This window comes from Protopterus annectens, chromosome 6.part0, assembly GCF_019279795.1.
Source record: "Protopterus annectens isolate FY-2018-M chromosome 6.part0, PAN1.0, whole genome shotgun sequence".
Lineage (NCBI taxonomy): Eukaryota > Metazoa > Chordata > Ceratodontiformes > Protopteridae > Protopterus > Protopterus annectens.
In genome coordinates, this window is record NC_056737.1 from 1990578724 (window position 1) to 1990590951 (window position 12228).

A 12228-nucleotide genomic window follows, 5' to 3' on the forward strand; every position below is an offset into this window, starting at 1 on the left:
TGCTCCCTACACAAAAAAAAAAAAAAAAAAAAAAAAAAGATTTCAAATTTCAATATTTGCTGTTGTCTTTTTGTAATGCTACCCATTTCTCTCTCTCTCTCTCTCTCTCTCTTTTGGGACTCATAGTAATGGGTCTTTAAATTACAGTAAGGCCCTTTAGGGATGATACTGCATAATTTTTGAATAACAATGTCTGTGTACTTTTCCAGTGTTATAATTATGAGCTTTTTGTGTCCATACAATGTATTAATGATCAAATACTGCAGGAATTAGTACACCACAAATTTTATATGCAACAATCAGTTATCTGGAATTAAATGTATTATGCAAGCAGCACATATGCAATATTTTTTTTACATTAAAAATAATTAATTAGTGGTTATATGCTGAAGCAAGAGAAAACAGTAAAATTTTAATGGATGATGCAAAATCACAAAAATGGCAATTTTTTTCATATATATGTAGACAATGTTTGAAGAGATATGTGCTTAGATAAATAAAAAGGATCAATCAGTGTTTTGAAGAAAAAACAGAAGTAATGATTCTGGTTGTTTGTGCAAAATAACACATTTTACATGCCAGTGTATTGAAAAGTATGCATTTATTGGCTTGGTTGTACATATAACCCTTATCAGTAAGGAAATGCATGTGTGGAATGGGAATATATTATTAAAATGGATGGTCATTCTGGGCATATTAATACTGCTGATGCATCAGCTGAAGATTTGGCAGCTTAAACTGAAAAAAATTAAAAGTATTATGTATGCAGCAAATTTCAAAAGACAGCTACAGTGTTACTGCATGTGATAGACACCAAACATTGCTGAAATATTGTGAAGCATTGAATCAAAGTCAAACCTTTGGAAAAATGTAAAACATTTTAGGTTCCATAAGGGTAATCAAATGAGGCAGGAAAGAATTTTAGAAAATATAGCAAAGCTACACAAAATGACAAAACATCATCAATGCTGACCAGGGCTAATAGATGTAATAAAATATAAATTAGTGTAAGGCAGATGTTTTGGAAACATACAAAAGGGACTGCTATCTGACTGACACATTACCAAGAGTTAAATACTGCAATATCAATGCAATATCAATCTCTTTCTCATCACAAAACCTCCTTTTTTATTACATCTTCTAACAATACAAACATCGAACCTGACACCCACACAAAACTCCTAGGGGTCATTATCGATGACGAACTCAAGTTCAGCCTACACATACTCCAATGTATAAAAAAAAACTAGAAACTAGGTCTGCTATGTCGGAACAAAAAATTCCTAACCCCTGAATCTAGACTTACCCTGGGCAGGCACTCCTCCTCCCCTCCCTCTAATACGCCCCCCAGTTCTTACCAATATCCAGGCCTCCATTCTAAACAAACTGCAACAGACTTACCATAAAATAGCCAAATTCATTACTAACTCCCCATACAACTCACACCACTGCATTTCTTTAAACTCTCTTCAATGGCTTGAACTTCCCCAGTTTCTGCTATCTTATCAGTTTTATATGCTACACTCTATTCTTTATAAACCCTCCTTCTGTCCATCTCTATCTTCCTTAGTCTCCATCTATATCCCATCCCGGACCCTCCATACTTCTAACCAACAATTACTTGATATCTACCATCCAAAAAAGGTCAGTAGGCAAACTGCTCTACAAACACTCCCTTGCCCATGCTTGTAACAAACTTCCCCTTGACTTACATTCAATCTCCCACACCTCACACTTTAAAAATGAACTAAAAGCTTATTTTCTCAATTCCAGAACCTGCCCTTGCCATGACCCTACCTCGTCTTCCTTTCCTTTATGTACCCTCAAAAGGACCATACTTAGTACCTCATTACACCTCTCTCTCTTCAATGTGTCTACTATGCATTTGCACAATTTTATACAAACAAAAAATGTTTATTGTTGACCTATTGAACTATACCAATGTAAAATTGTTATTTAGCTTCTTTGTAATGCAACTTTAACTTTATGCATGTAACCCAACATATGTGAATCGTTTTGCTATAACTGCTGTTATATCAATATTGTTTAAAATTGTACTTGTTTTAAAATGCATTACTGGAGCTTTTCTCCTCGGGTCTCCACTGAAAATGGGCCACAAGCCCAGTTGGACAAACCCGGTTAACAAATGTCAATAAATAAATAACAGCCAAATATGCATTTGATTTATAGCAAGATGCAGTGTAGTATACAGTTAAAAGAGAACCTCTTAACTCACCTAAAAACATATATAATTTAGTGCGTGTCAGACTCACCTAACCCTTATATAAACTGGTATAGACTTCAGTAAAAATTAAACAAGGAAGGTATGTAGAAGGAGAGTGTGTGAATACTGATAACTGGTAAAATGATAATGATGTGTATGTGTTCTATGTACATAAGCATGTACATGCCCATGTACACACACATGGGCACACATATACATATACATGTATATATCCCAAACAAGTGCATAGTGAGCTTGAAACAGCATTGCATGTACCTGCAATGCAATACAAACATAAAAGCAGAAGATTTTAACACTGAAAAGCTGAAGAAATTATATTTTAATGAAACTACATGACCACAAATCAACAGTAGACTGCAGTTTTGCTTAGAGAGCCTCTTCATTTCTGCTTAACTATAAAAAGCCCTTATATAAACGGTAATACGAATCATGTGACTGTATCTCCCAGTGAAATCACATCCCAAAATAAGTGAATATTAAAATTCTATTGCTCTTATAATATGGTTAGTCAACCAGCTATATATAAATTCAAACAAAATGCAAATATGTTTAATTAGAAGATATGCAAACATATACAGAATGAAAAATGGAAAAAGCATGCGTGTGCACATAAACCAACAATATATGTATGTATATAAAAATATAGACTATATGGTTCAAAACATATCATTTAAACTAAGTTTATACAGTCCTTAGATTCAAAATCCAGGTTCTTTCTTGACGACTTAATATTTGTTTAAGAAACGTAACAGTGGATGTGTCAGAAAAAAAAGTCAATGGCTAAGAAAATGAAAATTCGCACTGTTATGTTCTAATTCATGTTTATACAATTGGCTTCCTGAACTTTTACAATTGCTTTTACTCATATGTAATGAGGTACTCTGAATGACTAGGTAGTCTGCTCTACATAAACAGATCAATGTAAACATCTCACTATGTAAACAGCAGAGTCTGTTTTACATGCTAAGTGGAAGCTATTGACATAACTTTTACTAGTTTTAACATAAATAAAATAAGACTATCCTGACACATAATACAAGAACCACACCTATAGCATCCAATCTTTCCCATGAACATGGTAATACAACTGGAAGACAAGCCAAAATTTAGTTTTTACCCGAGAAATGATCCTAGATTATAGTTGGCACAAAAACCATAATGACACCTATCAGATAACACTCACAACACTAGCAGATTTTAAGACAGACCAACATTTGTCTACCACATTCTGAATATTAAAAGTATTCATAGCATTAGTAGTCACAAACCTAATACATGTATTACTGGTACTACCCAGTACATTCCCAGTAGCTTTGTGCAAGAGAACTTACCTATCCATATTATTGGCCCTAGTTTTTGACAAGTACAACTGGGATTTTTTTATAACACCATCATCATTTTTGATCAGAGGTTTCTGGTAAATGGTTGTCTTTAAATCACTGTTACCAGATTTGTATATTTTAACATCCAAAAATTCTACACCTTGTAAATCGCAGTTCAAGGTGAACCTCATATCAAAATAATTGTCATTCAAATAAGCTAAAAATTCATGTAGCTGTTCCAACTTCCCATCCCATACCATTAAACAGTCATCCAAAAATATAGACGATCTTGGACAAAAAATGGATTCATAGAGGCAACATAAATTTGTTTATTTTCCACATACTCCATGTACAAAGAGCATAGCCGGGTGCAAACATAGTGTCCATCACTGGCCCAATACAATTGTAAAAAAAAGTCCAAATTGAAATAAAAATTATTCTTTTCCAACACCATTTCCAACCAGCTTAACAAAAAAAAATCATTAAAATTACTTGGATAAAGTCCAGATTCACATAACCAATATTCTATATCATCTAGTCTCCAGCAATGGGGACTAGAAGTGTACAAGTCTTTGATATCTTGTGAGTTCAATACAGTATCTGCTTCAACCACAATTTTATTAATAATTTCCAAAAGGTTTGTAGTGTCTGTCAACTGTGCTTGTAATAAACCTAGCAAAGGTTGGAAACAAAACTCCAAGTATTCAGACAAGGGCTCAATAACAAAAACATGGCCTAAAACAAAGGTATGCCCAGGTACTGGTCTCATTGGTTTATGAATTTATTTTGAGAATAGATAAAAGCATTGTCTGTCCAATTCTTTTACAGTAAACAGGTTATTGATATCACTATCAATAATACCCCTTTTTTAAGATCTCAAAAAATCATCAGTGTCATTCTTAAACTTATTAATAGGGTCAAAATCTAATTTAATGCAAAATTGTGTGTTGTTAAGTTGTTGATAAGTTTCCTGAATATAATCAGTTTTTCCTAAAGTAACAACTGCCCTACCCTTATCTAAATGAGTAATGACCAAATTATCCATGCTGCATAAACATTGAAGTGCCTGGTGTACATATCAGTATAGAGAGTCCCATTGTTGCTGTTATCCTGTAACTGGTGAACTTGTTACACACACAGTACCCCCCCCCCCCCCCCCGCTTGTTGACAAAAAGTATATTTGACAAAATGCAAGGGAACCATATATATATATATATATATATATATATATATATATATATATATATATATATTTATAGTTCCCCTGTGTTGAATGTATGTTTTGTCAACAAGCTCAGGGGTGTTGTCTGATACTGAAGGTAAGGTTAGTTGAGTGCTGCAAATAATGTTTTGTTAAGACAGGTGAGTGGGTTACAAAGGTTGAGCATGTTTGTGAGTTAGGGTTAAGGTCCAGGAGGATAGGTGATGGGTATGTGTTGGGTATTTGTGTGTGAGTGTGTGTATTTTAGGGATAGGGTCAGGTAAGGGGATAGATGCAGTGTTTTTAGTGAGTGTATGTAAATGTTTGTATATGCGAGTGTATCTTGTGTAGTGGCAGTGTTAACGGAAGGTTTTAATAAAGGTAAGATGTAGGATTAGGACTGGGAAAGGAGCAGTGGAGCCCTCTGCACACCTTAATAATGGGTACTAACCCTAACCCCATCACTGCCGCTTCCCTCAACCTTAACCCTATACCTTATCTTAATACAAATCTTCTCCTAATCATGCCAGTATTCAGTCGAATTTGAGGCTAGTGTTACGGGGGTTTCAGTGCTAATATTGGGAGACAAAATAGATTTCCTTTCTCTATATTTTGTAGTTCATTACTTGTTGTGCTTGATATTCTGTATGTTTGAACATATTTTGTCAATGTTTTCACTTCAACATTAAGTATGACTGATAATACAGAATATAACCACACACACACACACACACACACACATATATAATATATATATATATATATATATATATATATATATATATAGCTAGATATACATACACACAAACACACACCTATATATATATATATATATATATATATATATATATATATATATATACGGAATTAATATATATATATATATATATATATATATATATATATATATATATATATATATACCCTATATATATATATATATATATATATATATATATATATATATATATATATTACACAAAGTGGATTAGCTGTCAATTTGGTAGTGCATGGGCATCCACTCTATACAGTGGCTTACGTACTTCTCAGAAACATATTTGATGATTGTATTTTCAAGTACCGTGTACTTGATAACAGCATGCTTTTCTTGACAAGCAAGTTTTAAAGAGTGGGCCATCAAGTTGGCCGTCAAAGTAAGCCCTTATCAGCTAGATTCATCCAGCCCTTAACAGCTTCTATGACCTTCATAGCTCATTTGGACTCATTATTGGCATGTTCTCTCCACACAATAGTCCTTGCCTTAGAAAGGTATCACACAGCCCTATGAGATTTCTTTGTCATGGACTACAAGCAAAATGTTACCACTGTCTGAAAATTGCAATTTACATTGGAAGTTTCACCAAATAACTATGCAGAAAGCAGCACATTTTTTTTCAACAAAGAAAACACAACTCTGACTGGCAGCAGGTTATTGACACTGACCTACATGATTGTTCACTGAGACCTAGCAGTGAAAAAAAGAGCTTAGAGCATCAATCTGTGATCTTTTACTTTCATTTGTCTTGTAAAAGAATCCCTACTGAATCAGTTCTATATAACAGTAAAACAACAGCCCTTAATTTTTTAAGTGTGAAAGATGTAGGAAGGAGTCAGAATTTGTCCTTAAATAACAGCCACATGCTGCATTTTTGCACTTGAAACGGGTTGATGTTAAATAGCTTTAATGAACATCTCTTTGAACTCTGACCTTGACCACACTGTGCTGTTATTTAAACACTATTTGATACAATACCTCTTGAGTGATGTGATGAAATCTGAGTGCTGTACTACAAAGGGTTTTGTACTGCTTAATCATGTCCTTTACTGACTGATTAGCACTCAGGAGTTCGGAAGTTTTTTCTCTCTTGTCCTTCACTGGAATGCCCTGTACACTTAGAAGTTCAGACATTTTCATGATGAACTCTACCTCTGCATTCAATTTCTGGTAAAAAAGAAAGACATTTTTTTTTCAGTTAGGTTTTTACTGCAAAACTCGCAAGCAGTAGCATTCCCACAGCAAAGTATATCAATCAGAACAAAGTAAAAACTTGCACATTTGCTAAGCATTTTGTGAAGACAACAATCTGACTGTAAATTCATGCAATGGCATGTCATGCTTACACATATAAGCAATAAAGACAGTGTTGTGTTAAGATCCTTAATATTTCATACTGTTGCCACAATTCAGTTTTTCTGAATACCTAGGGCTTATCTGATATCTCTTTAATACAAATTCCCCTCCACACTTATAAACTTTAGTAAGCAGCTGCATAAATCAACCTTCTTGTCAATAAACCAATGATGTTCAGCATATGGATCACTGCTACAGTAGCCTTAATGATATGGGTTTTATCCTGCTAAGCCAACCAGCCTCCAAAGCTTCAGGGAACCTTCCATGCATTCAGACTGTCAGTTCAGGCTGTGCTGACTAAAAAGTAAGCCAAGCCCTTGAGAGCTGAAGAATGTTCCTTTTGTGACCTTTTGAGGATTGACAGTGAGCTAACACTGTTTCAGTAAAGGTCACCTAAGCTTCCTTCGAGAAAAAAAATTCCACTCTACATTTTATGACAGAAATTTACGTTTTTATGTAAAAAAATAATTTCATAGTTAAGAAAAATGTTTAAATGACTGTCACATGACATGTATTACTTTTATATGGGAGAATCACTTTTTTTACTTTTGTAAAAGATTTTTGAGACTAAAGTTGGTTTATTTTGCTTTCGGCAGCAGAGGTAAGTGTTTAAATTGTTTCTACTGTGCTTTTTATGGGGAAACAGTTATTTTTTTACTACTTACCTATTTTACTGACTACTGCTACTAGACTTACCAGGGAATTAGGTATCTACCAGGGAATTAGGTATCTTTTTTGGCTTAACCCTGGAACAGTCTACTGGTTCTTCAGATCTTCTTTCTTCCAGCTACAAAAAGGAGACAATTAGTAAACCGCATTTGCCACCACAGCAGGCTGCGAATGTGCCTCAGCTGCAGATGGGTGACTTTGCTGTGGCCATTTTCTTTCTTTTTTTTGGCCCTCTTTGTCCTTCATTGCTACAGGCCTGGCACCCCAGTGCCAGGTCATGCTGGGTCATCCAGCTATTTCCTTTGCCCACTTGGACTATTCAGATATTTCCGGGGTTAGTCATGACCTGAAACATCTGGGGACTCAGTACATCTTTGCATCCATCCAACAGGAAAATTTTTAATATGACTTATGCAGTTCCTCCTCCCCTGCAGATCTAGTGGTATGCCCGATAGGCATGCATGCAGTGGAGGTGTGCAGCTTATCTCCCAACCTCCACAGCAGCTCAGCCATGTCTCCACTCTTTCCTATTTTGACAGGGACACCATTCAGCATGTTGTCCTCAACCTCCACTATGGATCCACACCAAAAAACACCCATAGATCGTCCCTTCCACCCAGGGATAGTAACATCCATCCATCCCTGATGTTGTGTCAGTCACCCAAGCCACTGATTGAACCATGGTCAGCTGGGCCATAATCACGGCATTACCCTTTTACATCACTGCAGCATTTGCAGTGGCCATTTTTTGGTTCCTCAGACCATTCATCTTTTTCCCTGTCTCCAAGAACAGGGCTTAGACACATCCTCTGTGGCTTTTGGTGTGCCCTTTGCAAGCAAGTGAGAGCCACTCTTGTTGGTCTTGCTAGAAGGCAAAGGGAATTCCACTCTGCCTTGTCAGAAGGCTATGCCTATCCTCAGCAAGGTTATTCCTAGCAAAAGTGGATCTCTTATTTCAGAAATTCCTGTCAAAAAGTCAGACACATTTCTTTCTTCTCTTGTCATAGTCACTTTGGACAGAAGTAACTTTTATAAGTTCGAAGGTAAGTACTAAGCTAGCTGCCGTTGCAGGCCATTTTAAGCCTAGGCATTTTCTGTGATCAAAATAACTTATCTCTAAAGGTATTACTGCTCAATGCTAGGAGTCTAAACAAAAAAACTCCACTCCTTAGAAGCTCTCTTCATCCTACAGAATGCTGACGTCTGTGTGGTCACTGAGACATGGCTTAAAGCTGCGGACAGCACACGAACGGTGCAAGGTTATAATGCCTTCCACACATTTAGACCAGATACTACATAGGCAGGGACTGAAGGTGGAGGTGTCTCTATTGACATCAAAAATAAATATACCTCAAGGCTGGTCAGTGCACTTGAGCTGCTCCATTTTCAAATCACCATAGGCAGAATCCAATATCACTTCCTTGCAAGCTACAGGTCCCCCTCTATGACCCAGGAAACCCATACCATGTATTTAAACATATTAGAAACACTAATCATCCAACCCAATACCATATTCATGGGTGACTTTAATTATCCCACTATTAACTGGCAATCCTATACAACACCAAATGTACAAGCACCGAGATTCCTGGATTTTGTAGACACAAACTCCCTGGACCAGACAGTCAATACACCAACCAGGGGTGCAATCATACTGGATATGGTCCTCACCAGTATGGGCGAGTGCTGCACACCCTCTACTCTAAAGTTTTTCCTGATAAGGTCAGACTAGAAAATGGTCTGCTTTGAAGTAAAAATAAAATTAGGACAACCAGCTAAACCTGGAATATTCAGGAACTACTCTAAGGCTAACCTCCTGCTATTAAGTGATCTTCTGGCAAAGTTTCAAGCCTCCATAAACCCTGAGAACACTGCTGCCTATGCAGAACTGTTCACAGAAATCATGTACAAGCATATTAATAGCTGCATAGAGGCGGCTGCACCCACCAGGAAGAAGTACATAGCTAACACAAAAAACAAGCCACCATGGTGGAATCACAAAATCAGTAGGCTGTATAACAGAAGGAAGAAAATCATGGCAAAAATTAGGAGTAAAGTACCTAGCAGGATAAAGGCACTCTCATCAAGTTAAACAAACAACACAGAGGACAAATAAAGTCTACCAAAGCCAAATGTGAGGTAAATTTGTCCTCCCAGGCCAAGGATTACCACAAGGCATTCTTTAGTTATGTCCACAACCTCAAAGGAAATACACAATTCTGTGCATAGCTTACTGTAAAAGGGAGCCACCTATACTGAGCCAGAAGATATAGCTAACCTACTCGCCAATAAATTCAGCTCCAACTTTACCCCTCTCTTCCCTTCAACCTTCCCTCAGGAAATGCCATCAAATATAACTCCCCCTGCTATCACTAGGGAACATATTCTTAATGCTCCCCCTAAGGCCAAGAACACTGCATCAATGGCCCCAGACAATATCCCAGGTTGCCTTTGAAATGGCATGAAATATGACCTATCAGGGCCTTTGGAATTGCTATTTAACTGTAGCCTCCAAACAGGGTTCATATCTCATGAATGGGGAACAGAAACAGTCATCCCTCAGCACAATGATGGGCTATTTACAGACCCTAGAAACTACAGACCCATAAGTCTCACAAGTCTTATATGTAAAACCATGGAAAGCATTATCATGAAAATGATCAGTAGTGAAATAGTAAACCTCCAGACACTGGACCCATCCCAGTTTGGTTTCATCAAGGGCAGATCATGCCTACTTAACTTGGTGGACTTCTTTGAGAAGGTCACCAAACCAATGGATGAGGGCAAAATGGTTCACACTCCCTACCTTGACCTGGCCAAGGCATTTGACACAATACACCACTCAGGCATTATTAATAAACTCAGGAGGTTAGGTACAAATGTGTATGTCACCTGGTGCATAGCCAACTGGCTCACAGACAGGACCCAGGAAGTTAGAATTGGAGAGTGAACCTCTACAAAGAGGCTAGTCACAAGTGGATTCCCTCAGGGATCAGTCTTTGGACTGGTCATTTTTGGCATTTACTTCTTTGAAGTCAAGGCCAATGTCAATGGTCTCTGGCTCACTAAATTTGCAGATTGCAAAGTAGGAGCTGTCATTGAATCCCGCATTGACACAAATGTTCTCCAGGAATCCCACATTGACACAAATGTTCTCCAGGAGGGGCTGACACAGACAAACAACTGGTGTCAGAGCCATGGGTTAAAACTAAATGCCAAGAAATGCATAATAGTATCCTTTGGGAAATCATCCAACTCTGGTAACTATCATATTGACAATACACTCCATAGAGTTGACCCAGTAGTCAAGGACTTACAGGCACACATAGATAGTAATCTAGCCTTTAACCATCACATGTATACAGTAGTGAGGGAATCATTCTATGTTGCACAACTTAAAAACAAAGGTATGACATCTAAGTCCAGGGAAGTCATTGTCTAACCAGGCATATTCAACAATTAGAAGATCCACAGACATTCCTCACTAAAAGAATACAGGGTGTAAGTAAAATGACCTATGCAGACCGCCTCAAGGCCCTATCCCTGTATTCTGTCTCCTACAGGCTTTTGAGGGGAGATCTATGCCTGGCATACAGGGCATTGTCAGACTACACCCTGATGGATCCCCTGCATATCCACAAAACAAACAACATCAGAATTATCCATTCTAAAGACTTAAACCTTGTCCGTGATATAAATAGGACCTGCCAGAGAGACAGGTATGTATCCCAGAGACTAACCCGTCTAGGGAACAGTTTCCCCATCCATGTGAAGCAGAGTTCCTCCCTAACCCAATTCAAGTGCAACTTGGACAATTAGGTGGGGAACAGGAAACTCATCCCTGGTTTGACACCAATATCTCTAATGGACATAGGCAACTTGTAAATGGTTCATCTCTCAGCCCCTTTCTTGTAAATGTTTCATCTCCCAAACCCCTGCTTATACTCATCAGGGGTATCTGAACTTGTCAGAGATTTGGGATGCATTTCTAGGCTTAAAATGGCCCTTCTGGTTTTTAGCCTAGTAAACACCTATGAAGCTATGAAGCTGAACAATCTATTTATGATTTACATGCAGCAGTAACAGGAAAGCATGAGGTATTAATGGGGAGTTATCTTGTAAGTTCTTTATTTACAGTTATACCCCATTTGTATGGTATAGAAGCTGTTAATAGCTATTTAAGGTCTGGCAATATATATAGTCAAAATAAAATTGACTTGATATGTATGTTATTGGAGATGGTTTTGGACAATAATGTCTTTTTGTTCAAAGATACCTATTTTCTACAACTACTTGGCGTAGCTATGGCTACTTTGTGTGCTAATAGCTATGCCGATATAGTTTTAACATACTGGGAAGAGAAGTATGTGTTAAGTCATAGGGACTATTCTCAATACATTTTTCTATACAAGAGATTTGTAGATGACTTGGTATTGATTTGGACGGGAAGTATAGAGTTGTTACATCAATTTTTGTCATATATAAATACCACTACTGACTTCTTAAATTTTATGTATACTATCTTTAATACACAAATTGAGTTTCTCGACATTATTATTATTATTAAGAAAAATGCATGTGGTTATTTCTCTACAGAATTACATAGGAAAACATGTCGTAAGAATAATATATTATATAGAGACAGCATGCATCCTTCTCA

At 36.9% G+C, this 12228-nt stretch overlaps 1 protein-coding gene across 4 annotated transcripts in view; it reads right to left on the reverse strand.

The window, feature by feature from the left end:
- Positions 1-12228, reverse strand: part of CCDC141 (coiled-coil domain containing 141) — a 2268332-nt gene that overhangs the window by 1094935 nt on the left and 1161169 nt on the right. For all 4 annotated transcript variants that reach the window (XM_044075309.1, XM_044075306.1, XM_044075307.1 and 1 more), the window contains one exon: positions 6522-6710. In XM_044075309.1, coding sequence (XP_043931244.1) covers positions 6522-6710 — 189 coding nt within the window. The remainder of the gene's footprint in view (positions 1-6521; positions 6711-12228) is intronic.